We start from the raw sequence: 26,946 nt of genomic DNA on the forward strand, positions 1-26,946 counted from the left end.
TTTATTTATGCATGTAATTATTTTAATTGTTATCATGTGCTATATCAATAATAAATCAGTTAGAAAAAGTCGTTTAATGTACCGTTTTACGTTTTAACGCAAATACGCCCATATACTGTGCTCGAGATTTAGTTAGGTCTTTTAACATAATGTGTCATATTTTTAAAAAATATAAATAATTTGAAAAAATCGAATTGCCTAAGGCGGGAATTGAACCCACGATGCCTTAGGCAGTTCGATTTTTTCAAGTTATTTATAATTATCAAATTAGTTTGAGATGCGACTCTTAACGCTAAAAATTAAATAAGTATATAATGTGTCATAATTTATAAATAAAACAATTTGCTAAATATTTTCATGGCTTTATTTAAGATTTGGATTATAAAAAATATATGTTTATGTAAGCAACTACTCGTATAGATTGACGAATCGTATGATTGGGCTTTATACGTGGCGTAGTTTTGCACATACGCCTATTTGCCTAAAATTTTATTTTGTATCTAATGGAAAAAAAAATTTTTTTTCTTACTGATGTTATAGATTAGAGCAAAGTGAAATCATTGCTTAAATAATTGGAAAAAGGCGTAAGCGGCAGTTTCGCCCTTATACGTAGGAACCATCGATTTATGGAAAAAGTACTTAGACAAATATCATACAAATTTATTTTATTTATTTATTTAGACTTTATTGCACACACAACAATGTTCAGTACAAAAAGGCGAGCTTAATGCCATAAGTCATTCTCTACCAGCTGACCTGAATTCATTTCAAAACCTAATATGTTAATAGAGTTTACAGGTGTAAAACGTATGCAGGTGCATAAAAACATTTATGAGTCCTTGTATCGTTAGTAAGAGTAATGAGAAATTCAAACTTGTCTCTACATAATACTTTTAAGCATTCCTTCTCTAAAATTTCCATGTCGATATGCAAAATTAACTAAAACTAATTAAGTAATGCACCAGTCTAGTCTTCGTATTAATTACAGTGACTAATTCTGTTTAAAGCTTTATGCATGAAAGATAACGCCACACGAGCGCTTTGTTCGAAGCAGCGACGAATTAAAAAGTGTGTACGTTACCGTCTACGTTAACGCTGAAAAGGTTTTTAGGGCATACCCAGAAGGGTAATAAGCGTCGCGACGCGTCGGTCATCGTCCGCCAGTCGTGGACACGCGGGCCGGCCGCTCGCTCGTAGCACCGCTGCTTCGTAGCACGACGGCTATAGGATTACGACTGTAAATATATTTAACGCATTCAACTCACGGGCTTCAGTATTTCTTGTGCATTTTTGGATGAGTAGAATTGTGTGGTGTGTCTGTTATAATATCTAGGTTTTAATTGTTAAAATTAATTTTGACGCAATAGTAATTTGGGACTTTTATGATAGGTTTTATCAGTTCATCAATTATTTTTAGATAGAGGACATTTACTATCTTTAGATAGATAACTCAACATAGATCGTTTTTCCTATGGGAATGCTATTAAAGCAGAAATAAGTTCAGTAGTAGTGAAATTATTTTAAACTGCACGCTACGGGTGTCCTTGCTATTGACATTGATTGACTGGATTTGTGTGACCATGGCATTTGAATTGTTATAATATGTTATTATTGAAATAATAATATTGAATTGTTAATCAATGCAGAAAGGAAGTTACGGGAATCGTAAGCTACTGTTATGCATTCAGCTTCAGTAGCTGAAAAACCTTGTTCAATTTGGAGTATTATTCCAAAATTTTCTTCGAATATTCCTAAATAATAATAAGTATATAATGGAGTAATATTTTATGGCATTAGAATAAATAGTTTAAAGTTACTTGCGTCAGATTTCAGTAGATACAAATCTGTTTTGAAATCTTCAAAGACAGCACTTAGCATTTGATACTAACTGGAATTAGTAATCAAATAGCACCCGTGCATGTATGTAGCAACCAGACAGTCTAGAACGAATTGGTCATAATGACGAATGACGCATCGCAAAGTGGGGCCAGCGAGCCTCGTGAGGGGACAGCCCGAGGATCGTGGGGTGCCCGGAGGGGGGAAGACGTCAAGATCGAGTTTGGGTTTGGAGTGCCACTAGGAGCTATGGGCGCGCATCCTGCCTTCCACTCCGCTTGGGACCTGGGATGGTAAGATACTGATCAATTACTCTCTTTTGGTCTACCAAAAAAGCCATCAGGCTTTGAGCTGAGCCCTCAAAAACTGCGAGACCGTGGTATTGTATGGTTGATGGACTTATGGATCGGTAGAATTACAGGAGCTGAAACAAAATGACTATTTATTCTCTTGTATTGCAGAATAGCTTATTATAATAAAACTAGAACCACGCTATACATGAAAAAAAAAGACGTGACCCACGCATGTTCATGACTCGGGTAAACAAACGAAAGGCGTAACGTGTACCACATAACTGTAGGTAATATTAGGTTAGCCTATATTATGTACCTACCTTAACACAACGGCAAGATCTCATACCAATATAATGTAACATACAAAAGTAAACAACGGCAATAGAAAACAGAAAAAAAAACAATGACGCAATTGTGAGAAATTAAGTATTCTAAACGGCTTATAAGGTCAAGAAGGCTTAATCTATCATTCTTAGCTATTTTTGTTTTGTATTTCGTTATTAAAATGTAGGCCATAAAGCAGTTCGCGAACAGATTGACATCGCACGCGAGGTCTTTTTATAATCTCAAGTTATGTAGGTATAAATTATTCAGAATAATGCCAGTATAAATAGGAGAAATTAAGAATAATTAGAGTAGGCGCACACCGTTGATTTTTCGTCGGCCGATAGTTTAGTCGGGCAGTTGATCAGTATGGACATGTATGGGAGTGCGCACACTACGCCGATTCGATTTGGCCGATTCTTCACACAAATTAAAATCGGTCACAACTATCGGCCAACTAAAAATCAACGGCGTGCGCCTACTTTTAAATGGACCGTATTTTTTCGCTAATAGCGAATCTGGGTAGTACTTGTAAATGCCGTCTCTAGCTCCGAAGAATATGGTCTTTCTGTAATCTGAAGTAGCATCACGCCCTCCTTCTAGGACTTCGTAAGCAGTCAGTAATATAAACATACGAGTAAGAGTGTAACATAATTACAAACACCCGAAATTAAATACCTACCTCATACATCTTTTGATTTGAGATAGAGATAAGTTCTTATATTGGTATTTGGAGGACAAAAGAACCTATTTCTTTACCCTTCCTATTTCTTTTCGTAAATAAAATATTCGTGCTATCTAAGTGGACAAAGCAAATGACAAAGCTCTACATTTTTATATGTCGGGTAGAGTTCATTCATATATCTCCCTGTCTCATCTATTCTAAGACATTTTTACTGCTGGAGAAAGAAGAATTAAAATCCAATTTTAGTTCAAGTGCCAATCAAATACCAAGAAACCTTGACTTTGTTTATTAAAAGTAACATGTTAGGCGGGTGCTAACTACTTTCAGAGCGGAATAAATTATCATTTCTATAAGGCACCATTCCTCCACTGGATTATCAAGGTTTTTAACAAACCACTCTAACCACCATACATCATAGATCATCCTGATAACGAGTTAGGACTGTAATGACTGGGTACAGTCATATTTTGGTCTAGACTTTACGTTTGCCGTGACTAACAAAAGCTATGATAAATGGCGTTTCAATATTTTACCATGTGTACAAATTATATTAGTTAAAACATACAGTGGGCAATATATTGTTTTAAACTTTCATGGTCACTAACAAATTATTATTACTGACGGGATTGTGCTACCATGTACCTTAATTTTCAGTTACTCCGTGACCATGGCGCTTGCAACAGTGGCGAAATATCGGAAACTCAAAATTAAGGTACATGGTAACAATCCCGTCAGTATTAATAATTATACAGCAGGCAATTAGGCATGGAAAAGAACAGTTAGGTAATAATATCTCTAATGTTCAGTTTGATCAAAATGAGAACCAGTATTTAGCAGGGGGTTACACGTTTCAGAATCGTTTGACTATAAACATCATGGGGACAACGGTACGCCAGAAATTCCTTTCCATTGTCCACCTTATTAAAGGGGACAAAAGAAAGTATTTTTTATTGTTTTAATAAATTCCCCTTGTCATGGGGACAAGAATCACGGGGACAACGGGAATACAGGACTCGTACTCGTACATCGATAGGCGTATTTTGTCAAGTTATTGTTGGTATTTTGTATGATAAATAAGTCCAAAAACCTTACAATAATGAATTAATAGGCATAAAGAGCACTTACAGGCTTAACTCATCTCGAGGCTAATAACATCAATAACATAAACGAGGTAAATGTTTCCGACCTACATTAATGATAATTGACAAATGGTCATAAATCTTCAGACAATGTCTTCATGATGTACTTAGGTACAGTCAGGTTTAATAAGACAATGTACGACTTGCTAACAAAAACACAAACAACAAACTTAAAACGTTGAAGTAATATTACTACGTATACATTTATAACACAATGGCTTAAAATCTGTATTTTACGTAAAATAGCAACGCCTTCCAACCTACAGAATCGCTCTGATATTGCAAAAGTCAAAGTTTAATTAGTGGGAAAAGATAAACTCCTTTAATATACAGGGTGTTAGATAAATGGGTAGGTATATGAGCCGGCACTAGCCCATGTTAACATGGGCTGTTAACATGATAAATGGTATGATGAAGTCAGAAAATTGATTCATTTTAATTATTTTAATTTTCATTCAAATCGGATTTTATAAAATTTATTTTGTATGTGTGTAGTGTAGAAGTCTTATGTATATTTTTAGCTTCGTCGTTTATTGTCTCGTACATATCCTATTGTTTTAAAAGAAGTCTAAAGAAACAGAACCGCGAGCTATTGTCCTAACTTGGACACTTCTCCGCGGCAGTGCGGGAAGAACAGTGTCACTCACTACTCGCTACAATAAAGAGCCTTGATTAATTAAAGTCCAACTACCTAAAATGATTTTATTATCACAAAGACGTTGTGTTTATAGAGATGACTGACTGTCCATGGACGCCTGCGTGGGAGTGGGGCAATTTGCAATAAAACAAATTGTCCAGTAGGCGTAACTGTTTTAAGGAGTTCGTATTCATTCACCTCGCTGCTAAATTGATCTTGACATGATTCTGAAGACGAATCGACTTTTAAATGGGTTATCCTGCTTAAGGATTCTGCACAGTAATTGTTTAGCATCAATTTGGAGTGTCGCTTTCTATATTTGGCTTCTGCACCAGCAGTCTTGCTAATACTCATTCAAGAACCTATTAGATCAACTTTATCATTTTTTCCTATCACCTATAAAGATATTCGTATTCAAACTTGAACTTTGTGAAAACAATAATCTGCAAAATGAAATGGAAAACATATAATAGTTGTCCACTCATTTTTGGCAACATTTTAGTTACAAATACTTACAATTTCTAATTACTTTACTTTCCCATTTTCGTAAGAATACGTAATTGTTAGGAATTAAGTAAGTAGGTTATTAATTGGTAACTTTACCTTTCTAGTTACATAGTTTTAAAGTTATTAGATAAGTATTCCACAAGCATGATGCGGAAACGTTACTTTTATGTCACCTGATTACAGCGTCTTCAATAACTAGTAATTTCATAAACTAGTTAAGAATTTCTAGCTAGAAACAATCCATAACCGTAACACCAATAATCTTAGGGTAATTAATCTCAATCGATTGCATATCGAATGAAAGGAAAGTAGTGTATGTCGATGACCTTTCATGGTGTCTAGTCATCGACCTTTGACCCACATCCCTCTACCCTCCTTCCGTCAACAGTAAACATTGGGTTCGTTTACCCCAATGCAAGTCGAAGTTTGCAAGCTGCAAAGTAGGTGACGTTGTGGAATAGTTATTGACCTCTGATAGCAATTTGCAACTATGTACCTGGCAACAGCGTAGTCGTTTTTCAGGCGGAAATATCGCTGATGATTCACGTTAGTTAGGACAGGTATTTAAACTTATTCGACCTGATAAAGGTAGCAGGAAGGCGCTGGATGCAGGCCGCTACCAACCGTGCGATGTGGAAGTCACTGGGGGAGGCCTATGTTCAGCAGTGGACGTCCTGTGGCTGAAATGATAATGATGATGATGAAAGATGTATGTGCCCAAGTTATGGAATTCACTACATAGAGGACAAGTAAAGATGCCTCTCGTCTGTACACTTTCGACAGTTGCATCTTAGGTAGTAGGTGAAATTTTGAATGGAAAATAATACAACTGTACTTAATAATTATTCAGTGAATGTGAATGTGAATCTTAATGGAAGGCTCCATTAGTCTCACTAATTTGAAATATTGAGATACCTCTCGTATATGTTTGAATGAGATCCGATGTTTCAAGAGGTTCTTATTTTAGATTTTATCATTTATTCTATTCACAAGTTATAAAAATAAGTAATAATTTAGATTTTTCGTGATTTTTATTTGCATCATGCATAAACTTTTTTTAAGTTTACCTAATTTGTTTATTGTTTTAGCGCTCGTTTATGTCTTTTGTACTGTAATATAGATTTTATTTATTTTAAATTGTAACTTTTCCCAAATTAGGTTCATTATTATAGCCTGACCAGGAACATAAAAACCCTGGCATAGAGGCGCGTCAATTGCATTTGATAGTGCAACACTGAGTACAGTCGTACCTGTGTTAAATTAATAGGCTGACTTTATGTATCAGGATTCAGGATTACGTCCTAATTTGATATTTTCATAAATTAACGAATAAAGATTTTATAGGTAATCTGGTTTAAATAAATTAAATGAAACCATCAATCGAGTTAGTAGGATTTATTTTATTATTCGTCAATAATCAAATTCAGAACTTGAATATTCAACTGCAATGTCTGCTCATGAACGCTTCAAACTCGGTACTTCTTTCCCAATTCCATAAAATTCAACACTTAGAAAGTGACAAAAAACTTTAAAATAGGTAGTTGAAACAAACCACAGCTAATTTTCATAGTGGACTGTACTATACGATAAACATGTCAGTCAATTTGACAACCTTTGTCGGAAACATTATCAATGAAAATATTGTCCGAACCCTTAGTATTTCTCTTCGACAAATACTTTAACACATTGTGAACCACTTTTCTTTCACGACTATAAAAATATTTTAGCAATTTAATTCACAAAATCAATTGCGCACATTTAAAATAAAGTTTGTTTACACTTTGACAGCAATAGACTGACATGCAAGGTGACATGTCAATGAAGTTTTCAGTTACTGTTGCCATTAAAAGAAATTAGTACCATTAGTTTTCCGCAACATGGCGAGGGTTTTTATGTTCCTGGTCAGGCTATAAATAAATAATGCAACATGTAACAAACGCATTATAAATAAAACGTAATGACGTCAAAAAAAGTAGAACAGTCAAGAGCCTTTCATCCAAACACCAATATAAACTTCTATAAGACGAAGGGGCCAAGAGCTTTATTGCATAAGAAATAAGGTGTTGAATCACAAAAATGTAATTTGACCGAAGATTTGATAAGTTTGTACGGCCGTACGCAACCATTGCCGCGGTCAGTGGTCGGTTTCCGCAACCGCGTTGCCATGGCAACCGCACCATAACAGACCTGTCAAATAGCACACGATATTTTCCAGCCCGGTTCAACAAAAGTAATGACACACTTTCCATACTTATATACCTGAGAAATTATGTTTCCGTGACCTACAGTGACCTCCATTTGAATGCTACACACAAACAATTACTTATGTTCTTAGCAAAAGTCAGAAGAGTGCTGAGACTCAGGATGGATTTTGGATTCGGTGATACGTTGATCCCCAACGTGGCGGGACTGAGACAGTACTTCCAGCATGATCCGTTTTTTGGGTACGTAGCATTTCAGATGCTCAAAGATGATAGATTATTTTGGTGAAGTTATCAGGAAAACTGTCAACAACGAACATTAGTAATTGATACAAGTAATCTGCGAAATCTTTATATCTTTTAAGCTAAACTGAAAAGTAGGTAGTAGAGTAAGCATAAAAAAAAATGTTTTTATTAGCAACCAGGATGGTTCACTTCGCTTATAGATAATTATTTAGGTACAGATAAGTTTGGTTTCATCGTAGGTATGAATGCGGGCAACGCAAGACCGGTCGTTAAGGAAATCCTTGGGCCTTTGTCCAGCAGTGGACTGACGTAGCCAAATGACTTTGGCTGAAACGAAGCTTGGTTTCTGCTGACATGGAAAATCCTAGATAACATTCATCGTATCGTTTTCAGATACATCTCTTTCTCTATAGGTTTAATAAAATTAATTGTCAAACGTTTTTAAAGCTAAACTACTGTAAATATACTCAACATCAAATAAACCGCACCTTCCGCGACGCGAACTTTAAAGATTTTCTTCTGACACAATCATGGTACCCCAACAGTATTGGTGTTATTTGAAAGCCCAATAAATATCCATAAAGAAAAATACATTTCCTTTCTAAATAAATGATTAACATATACCATGAATGTGACTTGAAAATAGACCTCACTTTGGGCTCACCTCTGGGATCAATTAGACCAATTTTTATGGTTATAAAACCAAATAAAGATCTCACGTGTCCTCTTTAACAGATGGATAGCGATTAATCCCAACTTAACAGTTTTATAGTCATAAAAAATGGCTATAGCGTAACTACCTATTTTTTGAAGAAGTGACTCTGGATCCTTCTAAAGACACATTTTTGGGGTAAAAACCTTTCCTTTAATGAAATGAAGGTAAGAACTAGGCTTTTAAATGGTGCCAATATCGGTGGGAAGTGGGGAAGCATACGTTTGAAAATGCTTGTCTCGGGAGGTGCGATTTATTTGATGCCGAGTGTATTACTACTAGGTATGTTGTTACTTTATGGTTATTTCTTCACCAATTTTGTGTGTGCCCAAGATCGAACCCGGGACCTTCATGCATGAGTTCAGTTCTTTACTATAAACTAACTAGGTACATTCGTAGTCTCGTAGCATTTCGTAGCAGAAATGTTATCACTCATCTAAATTTGATTACTTTTGTGTTCGTAATGATTAACGAAAATACTTTCCCAACGTCATTATAGTTAATAGTGTTCTTATCACGGCTTTCCTCGAGCTATGAAAGTAATTAAATGTAATAGAGTCAAGGATCGCTTGACTTGTAAGTTTATACCTGTAGGTGGTATTCGTAGGTCTGAAAATTATAAGACTTGTTTCTGCCTGTGGGTGCACTTATGTTTATTTCAAAATGTTCCATAATAGTTTTTATTATAAAAGTCCTGGCCCAATGTATGATCTAAACCACGGGTGTAATTCTTAATACATAATTGGATTTGGAGCAAAGGTATTTTGTTAATTATGCATCTCAAAGTACGACAAGTATTTGTATTTATTATTTAATAAGTTCAAGGAGTTCTTTGCTTGAAAAATAAGATTTTTTTTAAAGATCACGTAGCTTGTATTACGAGTGAGCTCACAACAATAGTCGAGCGGCGGCGGGGACCGAACCCGCGTTCCTCGATCACGAGTCAGCCAGTCCGACCCCTTCACCGTTCGGCTATCGTGGCTTATCTTTATTCTTCATCTATCCTTAGACGCTATATTGTTCCTGCTGTGCATTAACATTTTACCATAATGTGTTGGCCTTCGTAATCTTCTTAAATTTCAAACTTTTTCCAGCCCATCGTCAGGGTTCCACCAAATGGCCCGAATGATGGACCGCATGATGTCAGAGAGCCTGCAACCATTTGGCTTCGCGCGGATGTCAACCAGGCGTGGTGGAGATGGCAGAGACAAGAACGAGCCTCCTAGAGATGGCCTGAGGACAGAACGGAGCGAGGTGCGAAGAGAGAGGGCGAAGCAGAACGTTCCGGATACACACATGGCGAATGGCACGAGGCATCCTCCTACACAAGGTAATGAAATATATCAACAGGTGACGTCGATAGGTTGGAGATATTGATTATGAAAAGAATGAGTAGGATCCTTATATCATGAGGGTTAATTATGAGGAACAGCACCATATCCAATCAAGTCAATTATTTTCTCGTCATTTCCATGCATCGTGAGTTGTAGGTGTGCAAACTTTTTTTACGATTAAAATCCTTATTGGTGCTATGAGTATCAGATGGATGATCCGTCGTCTTATTATCTTATACTTGGGTCTGGAAATTGTTGTGTCAGAAACTCTCAAGATTTATATTCAGAAACTAAATAAAGGTAATTGTATACTTACTTAGATAAAACCGAAGTATTTTTCATTTCAGTGGTAAAGCCAACACAAGCATACACTTTCCAAATACAACCAATGGACACTTCAAAGCAAAATGATCCGACGACAGAGAAGTGGGCCGGCACATTGCGACGTCGAGACCCCAACATCCAGCCCACTCTCCCCTCCATCGTCTCCAGGAAGACATCCTCCACTTCATCTTCAGTAGGAAGCGGTAGGAAATGTCGATCGGTGGACCGCATGCCCAGAGGTAGGGCGAGGCACCTTATACCGATAAAACCCACTGTTAGAAAAACCGATATACCTACAGAAGGAGACGTGGCGGTGTTGGAAAGAGACGAGAAAGTTTTTGATGCGACGGGGTACGAGCTGCATTTAGTAGAGACCCTAGAAAGGGACATATTGCAGAAGAATCCTGACGTTCGTTGGAAGGATGTGATTGGTTTAGACGACGCTAAGTCGGTGCTGCAAGAAGCTATGGTCTTGCCACTCGTGATGCCGGACTATTTTAAGGTAATGGTCTCAAAACATTACACTAACTAGATAATTGTATGCTTGAAATTGCTAGTTGATGTAATGGGTAGCTTCTCGGTAGTAATCACATGATACAAGAATAGCATGGACTCTTATGTGACTCATTTTTTTTTTTTATTTTCAAATGAATAAATATCCTTTATTCATGTCAAATGACAGAATAGTTGATTTTGAAGAACTGAAACTAACAATAAAGCTTGCATTTTGAACCCAACTGGAATATCAAGGTTTCGGTTATCGGTAGACCTCACATGAACCTCTAAATTGTTGGTGGTGTCATTGAGTCTCAAAATCTAGCCGATGTAAAATAACCTTTATCAATATTAGTATATCTTGCGATAAGGGATACGCCGAGTGCACACAGTCTCGTAAAACATGATTACACAAATAAAGCCAAGCCCACAAAGGTAACACCAAACTCAGAATTAGCCTACTTTAAATTGGAGATTCGCGTGAGCGATATAATCGTCCTGACATTTTACTCCTTTAGGACTTGCTTGGCTTTCTTGAAAGTGTTTCAAATAACCCTTTACATGTCCAACGTATATGCAAAGTAGGTCAGTGTAATCACTAATGTGTTACTGTAATTACCTCCTGAATAGAGGTTCTTAGGCTGAATGCATGCGGTTATATTTTGATCACGGTCAGAGTAGTTATTTTTAATTATTTTGATCAAACAGAACTTTGGTTAAGACCTTTAAATAGTAGTCTGAAGAATACACTAATGTGGTTGTCTGATACTTTATTTTTATTTATTAGCTGTCACACCCAGTGGTCAAAGAGGTAACTATTACCTCATCTTACTTGTGACAGTTGTTTGAAAAGCTTATAAAAACTGCCCTAGATCTTATGCTCTGGTTAGCTAAAGACTGTATTTCGATGGCTTATGACAAGCTCTGGGGCAGTTGTGTCCTTTCTTTGATTGATTAATCTATGTTTATGCATATCTTAAATTGATCAACTAATTAATCCAATTTTGTGATGTCCAGGGCATCCGAAGACCGTGGAAAGGCGTGCTACTCACGGGTCCTCCAGGAACAGGGAAGACTTTGTTGGCCAGAGCGGTCGCTACTGAGTGCAAGACCACGTTCTTCAACGTTTCATCAGCTACCCTCACTTCGAAGTACAGGGGGGACTCGGAAAAACTCGTCCGGCTTTTGTTTGATATGGTATTTATTCAATTAAAAAGTTTCAGTTAGTTGATAACATTAGTCTTAAAATCTTATGTAAAATACTAACTTTTTGCCACCTAAGAGCCTGAAATGTTTAATCCTACTTCGAAACAGTCAACATGGGCCGTTCAAAGATATAGCAGTCCAAGAAACTCTTATCTTTCTCAGCCTCTTTTAAGTGATCTCAATAGTGCCTGTACTCGATGATTATTATTTGTAGTTTAAAATCAATGTTTGTTCTTTGTTTTCCAGGCAGCCTTCTATGCCCCAAGCACGATATTCCTGGACGAGGTGGACTCCCTGTGCGCGGTGCGAGGCGCTGACTCGGAGCACGAGGCCTCGCGCAGGTTCAAGGCAGAGCTGCTGATACAGATGGATGGACTCGCGGCAGCTTTGTAAGATTACAAACTAAAGTGTAACTACTGTATAAAGACAAATAAAGCACTATAATACACAAAAGAAGAACTCGTACAAAAAAGAGACAGCACAATTTAAGGGCTCTTGCCCACGGCGACTTTTTGAAGCGATGCAGTCGCGCTGATGCTGTAGCGCGTTGGTATCACTTCTGGAGTGCGTTGTAAATGTGACTAACGCGCGTTAGTAGCGATGCTGTCGCCGTGGGCGAGGGCCCTAAGTGCTATTAATCAATGTCTTTCAGATTTACTGGAGAGAGGACAACTATTTAAAATAACTTTAGATAGAAAGTATTTGTCTCAAAACCGGTTACAATAGTAACAACATAGACTTCTTTAAGCGTTTGAAAATTATCATTTCTAGCGGCGGCGTAGCTAGCAATCACTATCACCATCTAGCTGATTGCTGAAGGACGACCTTTGATTTTGTTAACACGCAAGTTTAGTACAAGTCTTTGGAACTGGTTTAATTTAGCTTTTCTCTTCCAGTAATCGGGACAAAATAATAATGGTGCTTGCGGCTACAAACCACCCTTGGGACATCGACGAAGCTTTCAGAAGGCGATTTGAGAAGAGGATATACATTGGTCTCCCTGATGGTATGTGTAAGATCTCTAATAAAGACTGTAGCATCTTCATTCCTTCGTTTCAGCCAAATGACGTCCACTGCTGGACAAAGGCCTCGTCTAAGGATTTCCATAATGACCGGTCCTGCGCTACCTGCATCCAGATTCTTCCAGCGACATTCATCAGATCGTCGGTCTACCTTGGGAGGCCTGCTATGGCATGTTATGTATTTGTAATATGTGCTATTTTGGAACAAAGCTCAGTCTGATGTGTCCTTGACTGTACAGTGTATTATCGTTTCATCCACGAAGACGCGCCCCACCAATTTTTGGTCGAGGGAAACGAGCGGGGAGTTTGATCCAAGCAATCCGAGCGTCATTATTGTAGTGTGCGTGTGCACTCATAGATAATTTAGCGTGTACCGATAACACACAAACATTAGCGGAAGAATGGTGGGGTCAAAAGTCTGTAGGTACTTATGTATTTGTTACAGAAATGACGAGGGTTAAGCTATTGCACTTGTGTCTTCGAGAAGTAGTGTTGGCAGACGATGTTAACTTCGCTGACCTTACTACGAAGCTCGATGGGTACAGCGGTTCAGATATTTGCAATCTGTGCAGGTGAGACAATCTTATAGATACGTTTTAAGCACATTCGCCGACGCGATTTGCACGCGTTGGTTTGGCTGAAGATTTAGTGTGCGGTCCCTTAAGAGTATAACAGATGTCTTGTGTAAAACATCTTATTTGATAGAGCTTTTTAACTACAATGATAGACAATTCTATATTATGACTATGTCGATCAACAGAAGAGTGGTAAGCGTTGTACTTTCTTTCGCGTTTGAAACATTATAAATATTATTTCATACTGCGTTTTAATTTATCTTTTGTTTCCAGGGACGCAGCAATGATGACGATGCGTCGCAAAATCGCCGGCAAGAGTCCCGACCAGATCCGTCAGCTGAAGCGTTCCGAACTTGAAGCGCCTGTCTCTATGAACGACTTGGAGGCCGCTATGGAGAAGACCCAACGCACCGTCACCCAGGCTGACGTAGCCCGCTACACGAGCTGGATGCAGCGGCACGGGTGCTCCTAGCGGCGAGCTAAAGCGCTGCGAGCGCTGTTACGAAAGCTACGTAACGCTTGAGGAGCATTTACCACATTGTGCGAACAAAAAGGTCACGTTACCTGTGTTGGATGTTTAGATGGGCATAGTTGATGCGCTGTTGGCGTGAGTCCTGATAAAATTCAAGGTTTTTTTTTATGGGAAAGTCTTGATACTTGACTACCTAAAACGATCGCGCTCGTATCAAAATATCAAGAATACTGTCTAAGTTTTTTATGTGTCTGGGTAAAATTTAGGTCGAGGTTATCTTAGTTAGATAGATATCTCTATCCTATCTATAGCGTAAATTAACAACACTGTGTTAGCGAAAAGGTCATCGTGTCAGCCTACATCACTATAGTTAGGCTTAGGTCTTCTCTAATGTTGAATTCTGGCATGATTTTTTCTTCAACTGGTTTGGTAGAATAATTTCTTGTTGATAGCAAAACGGCTTTGCCAAATATTTTGAATAAGATGTAAAGTTTGTTTGTTGAGTTAGAAAATTAGCTCTATTTACCTTTTCACAATGCAAGCCATCATGGTCTCGTCTTGGCAACATTTTACATGAAAATGTGTTCGGTGGGATTACATTTATTAAATCATTGGGGTGGCAGTTGCTTTGAACAGTCAAGACGAAGGTTTAGGTCTTCTCTCAAGACAAAGGACAAATTCTTAAGCCACGCGTGTTGGTTGATCATTGACGATCATCATATTGATATTAATAGGGTCCCACGTCACAGCGTTGTTACCTAGCACATCTAATATTCCAACAAGCCTTTTTGTAGAAAGTAGATGCTCCAAAAGACTCAGAAAGATTTTAGTGAACACTTTGGTGATTTGAATACTAGTGATTTTAGACTGAAGTTAAGATTCTTGTGTTAAAAGTGGATTGAATAAAGTTGAAATTGTTATACGACTGTGAATTACTCTAGTAGCTTAGAAGGCTTAGAACATAGATTAAAACTATTGAGGTTAACGTTATAGTGATTTTATACTGAATTTTATATCGAAGCACGTATCTATGCTGATGGATTTATTGTAGTTATTCATTAGCAACTGTTTGCTAGGAACAGTAAATGTAAAGTATAGCACTCGCAATGGCAAGTATTGTAGTAAGTAACGAACATGTTTAAACATTATATTTTTGCTTGGATTTCATGTAGTTTAATACTTTAAGCAATTTATATTTTAATTAATTTAGCAACAGTTTCATCTTTCAAATATTTATAAATTATCACTTTATGCTTTGCCTGTTATAAAATATAGACAAATATGTCACCATATTGTACTATGATATTTCATTTAATGTAGGGTGACGGAACCAATCATGGACATGTTAAGCGCACTAAATTCGAATTTCGTTTAAAAAGGGGATGTTTTTTGACGATACAAAAGTGGTGATTTTTTTTTCGGCACTTAAATACATAAGGAACATTTAAACAAAACCAAAAATCCTGTATGTTTAATAGATAATTAATAAAAAAATTATAAATTGAAATTTACGAAATCACCATTGTTGGACATCAAAAATTCAGTAATGGACACCCAGTCATGGACATGGACCCAATTATGAACATCCATTAATGGACACTTTTGTATTGAACACATTAATGAAACAAATGATGTCACAAATCAACTTTTATTACTGCTATTTGAACTTTCAACATGATCAGTCTTCGATTTTCAAGTATCAGACTTTCAATCAACCATCTGGTGACAAAATGCGCTTCCGTCGGTATTAAATATCCGGCTGGGTTCATCTAAAACATCTTTTAAACCTATAACTTCTATGTTTCTCGTTATTTCATCGAACCATTTGCGAATGCCTTCTTCGGTAACGTCATCCCTCGACTTTAAACGAGCAAAATATCGAATTTACAAATGATCAAATGTTCAAAATATCGAATGATTAAAATATCGAAAATCAGTAAATAAGTTTAAACTAAATGTCATAATTATGATGAATATAAATAAAACTTTTTTTTTAATTTCTAGGGTCAACAAGGAACCCTTACCTCCATCTTCCTATTAAACTTTACAATAAGATCGATTTTCGATAGTTTAATCCTTAGATCTTTTGAAGATTATTTCGATCATTTTGTAAATTCTATATTTTAATCGTTCGATGTTTTGAGTTTTTGATGAAACGTGTTTGATATTTTTACTTTCGATCATTTGTTATTCGATATGGTGGAGGTAACCCAGGTTATTCGAGGAACATCAAACCGGAGGGCAGCCGTGCTTGTCTTTTCCCCCATCCTTACAGCATCCAATGCTCTCCCCATTTGTTTAGGGGTGTTTTGTTTTGGTGCCATCTAAGACAAAACAAAGAACCCAATTATGGACAACTAAAAATACCCAGTTATGGACATCGTCCAACATTGGAAAATAAAGAGCAATTACAAAATCAACTCAACCCAAATGTTTAGTGCATAAAATTAAATAATTTAATACAATAAACTAAAAAATCTATTAAAAACTTAAGCATGGACACTTGTCCATTACTGAATTTCATAAAATATCGAATCCAGTAATGAACAAACCCCAGAAAAAACTTATGGCTGTGATAAGACATTTTTAACTTGGCTCAAATTAATTGCTATTTATTATTATTCAGTAAAAATAACATCAAATCTCATTATAACACAACACAAGATAGCACCAAGCACAAATATGTACTCACTTCCTTAACGGTTTCAATAGTAAAAACGGATTTTCATGACCACCGCGCGCAACGAGATTTCACTTCGCAGCTATCTTAAAACAAAGTGGCCGATTTTGGTGACGTGTGTCAAAATGATAGCCCAAACATCTATTGATTGTGATTTTAGTGTTGCCAGTTCAAAATGTTGCGACAGTTGCTTAATAAATTCGATCAACGAAAAAAATGTCCATAATTGGTGCCATGTCCATTACTGGTGCCGTCGCGTCACCCTAATTGCTATCATTTCATTTTTATCTTTATTTTGTTTTGGTATAAAATTGTTGGGTTTAATTAGGATAAAAACAATATTATGGGTAAAACTCGTTTATTGAGGAATGATGTAAAGTTAGTGTTGTAATTTATACTGTCTGTTTGCGTATTCCGGTGTAAATTGTTATGTAATGTGCGGTTTGATATCGTGTACATAAAGTCAATAAAGTCCATAAGGTTTACGGCTGGTTTCTTTTATTATGATATGTGGAAGAAATTCTTAGTAAAGGCACAGTTTGATCCTCAGTGACGTTCTAATGACAATCACAATGCAAAGATTTCTTCATAATTTTTATTATTATGATGTGAAAGTGCAAAAGTTTTCATAGTCTCTATATCAAAACTTTTAAGCGGAATTTATATTTTCTTTGTAGTTTGTTTTATTCAAAACTTGTAAACTATGTTAAATCTAATTCACAAAACAATTTTTCCTCTGAAACCAAGGGTTAAAACATTACGGTACTTACTAGTCCACCTACCACTCTTATAACAAAAGTTTGTTAGAGGCTTTTAGGAAGAAAGAAAAAACATTTAACTAAAAAATAAAAACAAGCGTTTTGTTGGATTGTCTTTGTCTTGTGAAAATCATTATTTACTACTTGAGTTACCTATTAGAAACATTCCTTACAAAAGTATTATTATTAATCACTCAGCCTCACAATTTAGATTTGTCCAGGAACAAGCTTAATCTGAACTACATTGTTATTGTTATAAATATAAAGGCACCAATTAAATTTTATTTACATAAAATAACTTCAACAAACTCACTTTAAACACAATTCTTTGGCTAAACGATTATAGAAATAATAAAATATTGTAACAAAAACTCTTATTAAATTAAAATAATTAATATTTTATTAAACTTATCGATTATATTAGTTTAAACAATTCACTTACATTACAGTTTACGAGTCTATTGTGACTTTAATTAGATTAATGTGAATATTATCACAAGGTCATGCCTTTACGAACTACATCCTTGACAAAAATTACGTAGATTTTATGCAATTCACTCACGTTCAATTGCTCAATATCATTTATCATATTGCTAGCCAAATAAGTTAAATTTTATAAAAAAAAAATAAAACCGACTCCAAAAAACCTACACTAAAAAGCAGAATAATAATTACTAATTACCTACTTATTTATTAGGACGAATTATTAATATTTATGTAGGTATACCATGATTGATACTTCTGGAGTCGGTGCCAAGATTATGAAACATGTAAAGTTTGCCTGCACAGACTCCAAAAGTATCAATCATGGTATACCNCGAACACCCACGACTGATTCCCATAAACTAGCAGTTGCACTCGAGTGGTCGAGCAGTATAAAAGTGGGATCTGTCGCTTTGAGGAGCATTTTTCAGAGGTTTGAAATCACTCAGAATTTTTGGTCACTGGTCATTTCTCAAACCGGTGTGCGATATTAATAATGTTCATGAAGTATTTAATGAGATTACTGCTGAATTAATTAAGTATTTAACTGATATCTGCCATTACGTTTGGTAGAAATGGTTGTAATTTATAATATTTTAGAGTAATTTGATGAAATGTGATTTTTCCTCAATTCCGTGGATCTCAATTCCGCGGAATATGGGGCATCGAATTGAGAAAACACGTACACCGAATTGATATTAAATGAAAATAGAGACTTTTATTGTGCTATAAATTGTTTGTGTGTCTTAAAATAATAATGAAATCAATAGAGCATAATAATAGGGTGAACTACCAATCATTGGACCGTACCAGTCATTGGACAGAAGACAATAAAACTTATTTTTTGAGGTTTCATTAAAAATAATACACTACTAGCAATAACAATATCTTATCAAAATAATTCTTCCAGGTTCTTCCCTCGACCTTCGCCAGATCGTCGGTCTACCTAGTGGGGGGCCTGCTCACTGGTCCGTGGTTTCCACTCGACAATTTTTCAGTCCCAACAGCCATTATCTGTACGAGCTATGTGCCCCGCCCACTCCTACTTGATTTATGCAATTCTGCGGGCTATGCCGGTCACTTTGGTGCTTTTGCCGATATTATTTTCATTTCTGATTCTTATTAGGCTCATAGTAAGCGACCACGTTTCCCATCCATACACCATCACTGGAAACACACACTGGTCGAAGACTTTTGTCTTAAGACACTGCGGTATTTCAGACGAAATAGCGAAGCCTCCCGTTCGATGCTTAGCTATGTTGAATTCAGCGATAGACCTCTTTCTCAAAGTTGGACCTAACTATCTGGACTCTTGTCCCAGGTATACACAATTGTCAAAAACTTCGAGTGTAGTCTCCAACCTTCAGAGGAGTAAGTGCAACACGGACATTTGACATGATTTTTGTCTTGTCCATGTTCATTTTGAGACCCACTTGTTGAGAGGCTCTGCGGAGGCCATCGAGCATTGTGCTTAGATCTTACAAGGTCTCAGCCATGACTCCGATATCGTCCGCGATATTGCGACTCCTTGGTCTTCTGTATAATCTGCCGTAGCGTACCTGTGTGTGTACCATAATACAGCCTTTTCGGAAACAAGCTTGTTCGGAAGACTGGAAGTCGTCGACTCTGCGAGCGAGATGATTCGTAAGGACTCTCGAAAACAGCTCGTAAACACGCCTCATAAGTGAGATGAGTCTATAATGCTATCAACACACTTCTGTGCCATACCGAAGGCGTTTTTTCTTCGAGAATGACGGAATTGAACTGCTTCTGTAGAGCCTTTAGTACCGGCGATGCTCAGCAATGATGCCGTAACACCCGGTACCTTGTTGTATTTCAGCTATTTGAGAGCCATTTTAATCGTGTACAAACTGACGTCCAATATATCTTCGGTATAGTGTCAGGTTAATCTAGCTCTTGGGTCTTGCAATATCTGTTTTATGTTTAAGGTTAAGCATAAATAAACAATGAGACCCTGTGTTATGTATTTATTTGTTTTAATAAATAAAATTAAAATAATATATAAATATTAAGAATTAATTTTATTATAGTTCTTTATTAAAAAATTAAACATATTGATTAGGATTTTTGTTTTATTCCATTGGTATTTCAGACACATAAACCTAAAATAAACCATCTAACTACTAGACCAGCAGTCGGATATCAAAACGTTTTAAGTATATTTATTATATTGATTATTGAAATACATTAGGTATTTCTTCATAATGTCATCAATACTAAGTCTGCGGAGCGATTTTTATATTTGGAGATTCATTTCTCAATTCCGTGATTCATTTTCTCAATTCGGTGCTCTCTCAATTCGGTGCTTAACTTCTCTCATAAACCACTTCACAATATTTAGTGACAATGCTATTTTTACATTCAGAATGGAGTAAAATTTATTTTTTTGTATCGAAACTACTTAAAAAACTAAATATAAATTTTTGCACCGAATTGAGAAAAAATACACCGTGGAGTAGAAATGCCCACAAGCTGTTGGTGAACCTTTTTTATAAAATAAAAATAAAAATAAATAAAAAATCATTTAGAAGTATTGAGCTTAAATGACGTCACACAATAATAACTACCTATATCGAAGTAATCATAAAACATCACAAAAAACTAACGCAGCGAACAAACGAAACTGTAAGGATAAAATATAGCTATAATATCAAATGACTGTAGGTACTTAATACGTGGGCAAAACAACCAGTATATTTTTTATTATTAAGTAATAAAATTCAGTGACTTAACTTGGTAGTTATATCAAAATCAATCTGCACTGCAACTTGATGCATGAGGTAACGACGTAAACACGCCTAAGTACCACTTAACCGTTTTTTCGCAACTACGTAACGCACTTGTTGCTATTAAATTGTAGTGATTTCACACTTTATTTCAGTTGCAAATGTGAAAGGTTCATCTTTAGTAACTATATATCGATATGTGTGAGTTCAATTATAAAGTAGTAACTTATTTCAATCTACAGCTCTACTTTTTCAATGCAACTTTATAAAATCTATGAACAAAATGTAGTATACTTCATAACCTGGTTACTTCTGAAAAACTTTTTTCTGCTTCTTTCAGGCAGTCCATACAAATATACAAGTCATATTATAAATAGAAGTAGCAAACTAATAAAAATATTTAAAGAACTTCTAAAAATATCTTTACAAACCGTTAAGATTGTAAATGTTTTTGCTAAAAAACGGTCAATGTCCATTTTAGCATATTTAATATCATATATCTCGTCGAATCCAAAATACATATTATTAACTCCCATAATTTGAGGTTGGTATTATTAATTATGTCTAATGTCACAAACTATTTGTGTTCTGTTCACTACAAAAATAATCTGATCTCAAACAATTGATGGTCGCATGTTTTCGAACTTGGAATTTCATAATGTCATAATTATCGTGCAAAAATTAACAAAAACTGTGACAAAAAAGGTTTCGCTCTGGAATCTCACGCCATAAAGGCTTCATTTTAATTCTAACCAGCCAGTATTAACGGCAATTAATATCTTTATTCCTAATTACTTTTAAACTTCGTACAAAAATCTTTCTGAAAAAAGGTTATCTGCAACTCTGCGTAACAGTAACGAAAATGAAAATTGTTAAAACTGTTTCCTTAAAATGTGGGAGTCAATTTAAATTTAAAATTTCATCAATTCCAGTTTTAACTGGTTTTATACATATCTTTATTAGAAAAAGGCATGACTACAATAGCATGTCGGCTTCGGCCTATCAAAGAATGCCTTATGCCTATTAATTAAATTGAGTATTTGAGTTTGGGAATGCTTTTAAAGCGTGCCCATTTGTTTTGTTACCAATAGCCTTCGTTATTAGTTAACAGATACCATAAAATTTAATTATAATAAGATAAACGGCGTTAGGGATGTGACTTGCTTGAGTAGGTGTGGTTTTACTCAATAAATTAACAGATTAGGCATGATGACATCCATTAATATCGGTTGTCATAATAGACTGCTTCTGTGGTCTAGTGGTAAGACCACCTGGATCAGATTCAGGGTTCGATACCCAGTGGAGCAAACATTTCTCCTTGATTTGTTTGGTGGTACGGCTCTATCTAAGTCCACTGTTTAACTACCACCGTCTTACTAAATCTGTCGCCATAGTAACAATGTTACTATCGCCATAGTGGTGTTAAAAACGAAAAAAAATCCAAGTACCTACAATATTAGGTAGGAAGAGATAATCGGCGACACTCAGAAGTCACTTCACTAATTTACAATCAGATTGACTTCTGATGATCTTAACAAATTAATCTTTCGCATCACTTAGCACAGCAATAAAAATGCTAGGTCTTCCTACGATTTTTCAAAATTAACGGTTATAATTCAACACTAGAGCTTCTGGTATTAAAAACAATTATTTGGCTATTATTTTTGTACAAAAACTTTTTACAGCATTAATAAATGAAATCACTAAACACATCCCTAACTTTGGATCAGATTTCGAGCTGTTGATAATGGAATACACGCAAAAAATAATTTCTCAAGAATGTTGCTTTTTACCAAGAATATAATTACCTGTTGTTGATCATAAGTGTATCATTAGGTCCGATTAGGCATTGTAAAAGCGCCTAACTGTCAAGACCGTTTAACATCTCATCGGTTTATTAGATGTAATTAGCGGTTTTTACGGTAATCCCGTTTTGGCCCCTATTTTGTTAAGATGAAGGGTGAGAAAATTTCACTTTGTATGTGATACATGTTCAATGAATGCATTATAGTAGAATGATTAAAAAATAACACGTCCATAGAGAGGATCGTGGTCGTGTAGTATGGACCTCTCATTATGATGATGATGCTTCCTAAATGACTTTTTTAAGTTTCGTACTAAGTACATTTAAAAAAATGACTAAGTTTTGTTTAGTAAGTAAGTAAGTATACTACTAGATAGCTAGCACACGAGCCGTATATTTTTTTTACTATTTTAGTTTAGACGGTTTTCATTATGAAATATTATGAAACAAGTATTGCTTTTAAGGACTGTACCTACACAGGCAAGCATTTTTCAGTTACGGTGAAACAACTATTTACTTAATTTCCAACTGTAGGTAATTGCTTAAAAAATTGTCACATTTTTGCCACTAACTGTACAAGGACAAAGGCCTAAATGCAAAACGATTTCGAGATTTCGATATATCGGTCTCTCTTACTCAATGAAACATACAAGGACGAGTGAGAGAAATGGATATATCAAAAGAATGCTCCACAAAGTGCTGTAATCGAATTAAAAATGTTGAAATTATTGCACTAATTTGCATCGGCGATTTCTGGTTCGATTCTTAGTGGGTCAAAATGTTTACTGTACTTATTACTGGTTTAATTGCATTTTATTATATTGGCGAGTTAAAAAAATTGTGATATTGATAAGAATGCAATACTTAATTGGTTAAGAATTCTTAAGTATGATATCATATCAAATAAGATTTTTTGAGGCTAATGTGCCCTTGAAAGGACTTTTGCCGTTATGTGTAGTGTAATCAGAATTGCGGACATTATTATAGGCAAATAAGATAAATAGTAATAAGATAGGTAATTACTTATTATCTTTTATGACACGGTATTATGGAGGACATGGAGGTGGTGGAGATGGAGTAGTTAACGTCCGTTAAAGAACATAAATCTAGCCTATTCTAATATCTGTTTGGCCAAAGGTTAACTAATAGAAAACGCCGTAGGCATTAAGGTCCACTTTCCTTCCATAAGCTTAATTTGAGCAAGAAAATGTTTTAACTAAATAAATAAGTATTATGTGAAACAGTAAAATCAAAGAAACATATTAACCTAGGTATTTCATACTTGAACACCTACATTTTACTAAAATAAAATACTAGTCATATATACTCGTACCTACTTGTAATTTATTGTAAAACATTTGGAGATACAACAATAGTGTGTAAATTATTAATTTATTGTATTAGCAACAAACGAGATGCGACTGCAAAAGGTTTCTTCACCGCAATACATATATCGTACATCATTGATGTGAGACTACAGCCATTGTGCAAAATGTCCCAAGTGTGCATTTTCATTATTTTGAGTCAGGGCGTAAAACAATTGAATCCAGCTTGACAAATAAATGAATTGCATAAATTGATGTAACAAGTACCTAATCTTCATTGTAAATCAGTTTGATTGTTATCCTAATTTGTGTCAGATTTATTATTTTATTGCGATTTTCATATTCGGGATCGAAGCAGTCTTAAATCAATAGGGACTTGCCAATACAAAAAAGGCAAAAAGTGAAATAATGGTCAATAAATTAAACAGTAAGTACCTACCTACCTACTATAAATAAATGCAAGAAATCAGTAACGAAATTTCTTATTGGTAATTAAAGCATCCAGCACTAGTTAAGTACTAGAAATAAAATCTATTCAAAAACGCAGTCAATTACACAATTTTTTTATGCAAACATTATTTTAAAACTTTAATTATTATTTACATTATTTAAAAAAAAAGCTTACCTAAAACATTCGGTTGCCAGACTCTATCCCAAACTATCCCTTCGCTTCCATTGGCACAAAATTGCCTACCTCATTCACTATAAAAAAAAGTTAAATGTCACTAAACTTTTCACGCGCGAGCTGTCAGTTTTCCCGCGCATTCGCACCGCGCGCGGCGGGGCAGGCGTCCTAACAAGCAATGTAGCGACTTGCGTTCACTGACTGCTAGACGACCTTACGGCATATTGCTCAGCACAGATTTGACCACAAACAGGGTCAGTGATGAGTTATCACAAATTTTGATAATGCATATTCTATATCCACGAATCAGGTTGATTACATTCTGCCATGCGTTAAAGTAACGCCGCCGTGTGAAGTCGTAATACGCATTCTTGGCTATTAACCGAATAAATTAGTAGTTACCGACCTCAGTCTAATCATCAAAACTAATAATATTAATGGTCACCAAATGAAACAGCCGCAGCAAAGCTACTAGATATGTAAATTGATGGAAGTTAACTTATTATTAACATTTTCAGGTAAAATAGGTAACTTAGAGGTAGAGTACAAAATAAGGCCCAAAGACTGAATCCTGAATCCCGAATTATTTTATAGTCTTAGTATTAAAAGAAATAAGTATAAATTAAATAAATTATTGGCCATTTACAAATAATTCAGCGCTTTCGAACACAGTCATGAAAATCCGAGAATGTCCACGAATAAAAATTATTGTAGCATCAAAATTAACACTGGAGCATGATAAGTAGGTAGATTTAAAAACGGCCTTAATCTGCAACCAGAATATTTCTACTACATAATGTGTCTGACGACAAAGATATTTTTTCAATACGGAAGCACCAACAAACCACAGCACAGCCTACCTACTTCAATCCAAATTGGCGTAAATCACATACTTTCACTAACATGCGTTTTATATCAATAAAAACTTCGATCGTTCATCAAAAACCGTAATTACTATTTCGAGACCTGTGATTATGGTATTATTTAAAGCATATTACGCCCATGTAAACATTAATACAGGTTTTATTAATGTATCATCAATTGACGGATGTATGTAATTTTTACACCGCCTACTTACATTAGATACCTACACGAGTAAGTTTTTATAAATTATTTTTTGATTGTGGAAAAATCAATGCCTATAGTCACTTCAGAGAATGTTACATTAGTTTTGGGAATCAGTTTGTTGAAGTCATGTATTACGGTTTACGGTTCAAAAAATACCTTAAGTTTTCGATACTCCAGTTCACCAAAGTTCACAAAAACGAGGCATTTTGATCATTTCCTTGAAAAATGTCTGANAGTTTACGGTTAAATACTCCACTTTACCAAAGTTCACAAAAAGTTCACAAATTTTGATAATTTCCTTGAAAAACGTCTGACTTGTTGTATGATACTTTTAATTAAAATCCAAAACTAAAATGGATCTTGGATGGAACTAGGTACTCAAATATCCCATAAATAATATTTAAAACAAAGCCGATTCCCACTAAATAAAAGATAGTTACCTAAGTAGGTAGGTAGGTTAACTTATTTTCAAAATAGGTAAGTACCTACTTATTAATTAAAATCCATTTTATCTTTGAAAAGAAACGTGATGTGTGATAATTGCTTTAAGTTTGTTTGCTGTCTTATTCCTCGTGTAATCTATATTATATAAAGCTCGATTCCTACTCACTGACTCACTGACTGATCAGGGGTATTTTTAGGGTATTTAGAGGGGAGAAGGGTAAAATTGTTAGTGTTTGTTTTTAACTAGATTTTTTGACCGCCAGCTTTACTGGATTTTTTGAACCAAAAAACAAAATGGCGGCCTTTTTTGAAACATTAACTTTTTTGTTTTTCATCCTGAATTTTTTCTTTTTTGGTGGTTGGTTGGGGTTGCCAAGGTGTGTTAAAAAATGTGAGAAAAAAATAGAAAAACAAAATGGCCGCGCCGCCATCTTGGATTGAAAATGCGATTTCGAGGTGTTTTTAGGGAGGTGTCACTCCGAGATGCGCAATTGTTTTTGAAAATTTCTTTTGAGTATTTGTGACATGTATAGTCTTCTTAAGAGATACATTCACAGATTATCAAAAAACAAGATGGCGGCTGAGCCGTCGGCCATTTTGTTGCGATCAAAAAATTCCCAAACTTTGACACGAATTTTCCGGTAGATGGCGACATCGGAGTAGGGTACAATGTTCCGGGCAATTGTTGGTCTGTTATTCGAGTGTTGCCATGAATTGGAAAAAACTACCATTTTGGTAGAAAATTTTCCACCACGGCCCCGGATAGTAGAAAATGGAAATTTCCAAAAATTCCAAAAACGTGGTATGCAGTTTGGTGACGTTTGGGGACCCGAATGACATTTCACCATTTTTATGAAAAAAGTCTGGCAACACTGAAAGTTACGGGGAAAACAAATTTTCGCGACATGGGTGACTTTAAAGTTAGTGACAGACAGAAAGAATTATGGCAGAAAAAAAATAAAAATGAAGTTTGGTCGTATATACGACCCAGATTATGGGAAAAA

General features: G+C 35.5%; 1 protein-coding gene and 1 long non-coding RNA gene across 6 annotated transcripts; one reads left to right on the forward strand and one right to left on the reverse strand.

The window, feature by feature from the left end:
• The first annotated feature begins 1,151 nt into the window (after positions 1 to 1,151).
• LOC114351230 (katanin p60-like 1) lies at positions 1,152 to 15,434 on the forward strand. 5 transcript variants are annotated; one of them, XM_028302348.1, is made up of 9 exons: positions 1,152 to 1,237; positions 1,865 to 2,129; positions 9,675 to 9,910; positions 10,262 to 10,740; positions 11,751 to 11,930; positions 12,186 to 12,328; positions 12,836 to 12,945; positions 13,407 to 13,533; positions 13,810 to 15,434. In XM_028302348.1, the coding sequence occupies exons 2-9, from the start codon at positions 1,960 to 1,962 to the stop codon at positions 14,006 to 14,008; spliced, it is 1,644 nt and encodes a 547-aa protein (XP_028158149.1). In that variant the 5' UTR covers positions 1,152 to 1,237; positions 1,865 to 1,959; the 3' UTR covers positions 14,009 to 15,434. The 5 variants fall into 5 exon arrangements, with proteins under 5 accessions (XP_028158149.1, XP_028158150.1, XP_028158151.1 ...); XM_028302349.1 differs by having other exon boundaries at positions 1,159 to 1,311; XM_028302350.1 differs by having other exon boundaries at positions 1,159 to 1,308; positions 1,869 to 2,129.
• A 579-nt stretch (positions 15,435 to 16,013) lies between these two features.
• LOC114351231 (uncharacterized) lies at positions 16,014 to 18,088 on the reverse strand. Its single transcript, XR_003655765.1, has 2 exons — positions 16,701 to 18,088; positions 16,014 to 16,332 (listed from the first exon to the last, which is right to left on the reverse strand). It is a non-coding gene; the product is annotated as an uncharacterized LOC114351231 (long non-coding RNA).
• Positions 18,089 to 26,946: the final 8,858 nt, after the last annotated feature.

This window comes from Ostrinia furnacalis, unplaced genomic scaffold, assembly GCF_004193835.3.
Source record: "Ostrinia furnacalis isolate ACB-3 unplaced genomic scaffold, ASM419383v2 OfSCF1110, whole genome shotgun sequence".
Classification (NCBI taxonomy): domain Eukaryota; kingdom Metazoa; phylum Arthropoda; class Insecta; order Lepidoptera; family Crambidae; genus Ostrinia; species Ostrinia furnacalis.

Coding starts and splice junctions, on each gene's coding strand:
- LOC114351230 (XM_028302348.1), top strand. CDS start 1,960: ATGACGAATGACGCATCGCAAAGTGGGGCCAGCGAGCCTCGTGAGGGG. Junction 11,931..12,185: donor TCCGGCTTTTGTTTGATATG/GTATTTATTCAA, acceptor TTTGTTTTCCAG/GCAGCCTTCTATGCCCCAAG. Junction 12,946..13,406: donor ATACATTGGTCTCCCTGATG/GTATGTGTAAGA, acceptor TATTTGTTACAG/AAATGACGAGGGTTAAGCTA.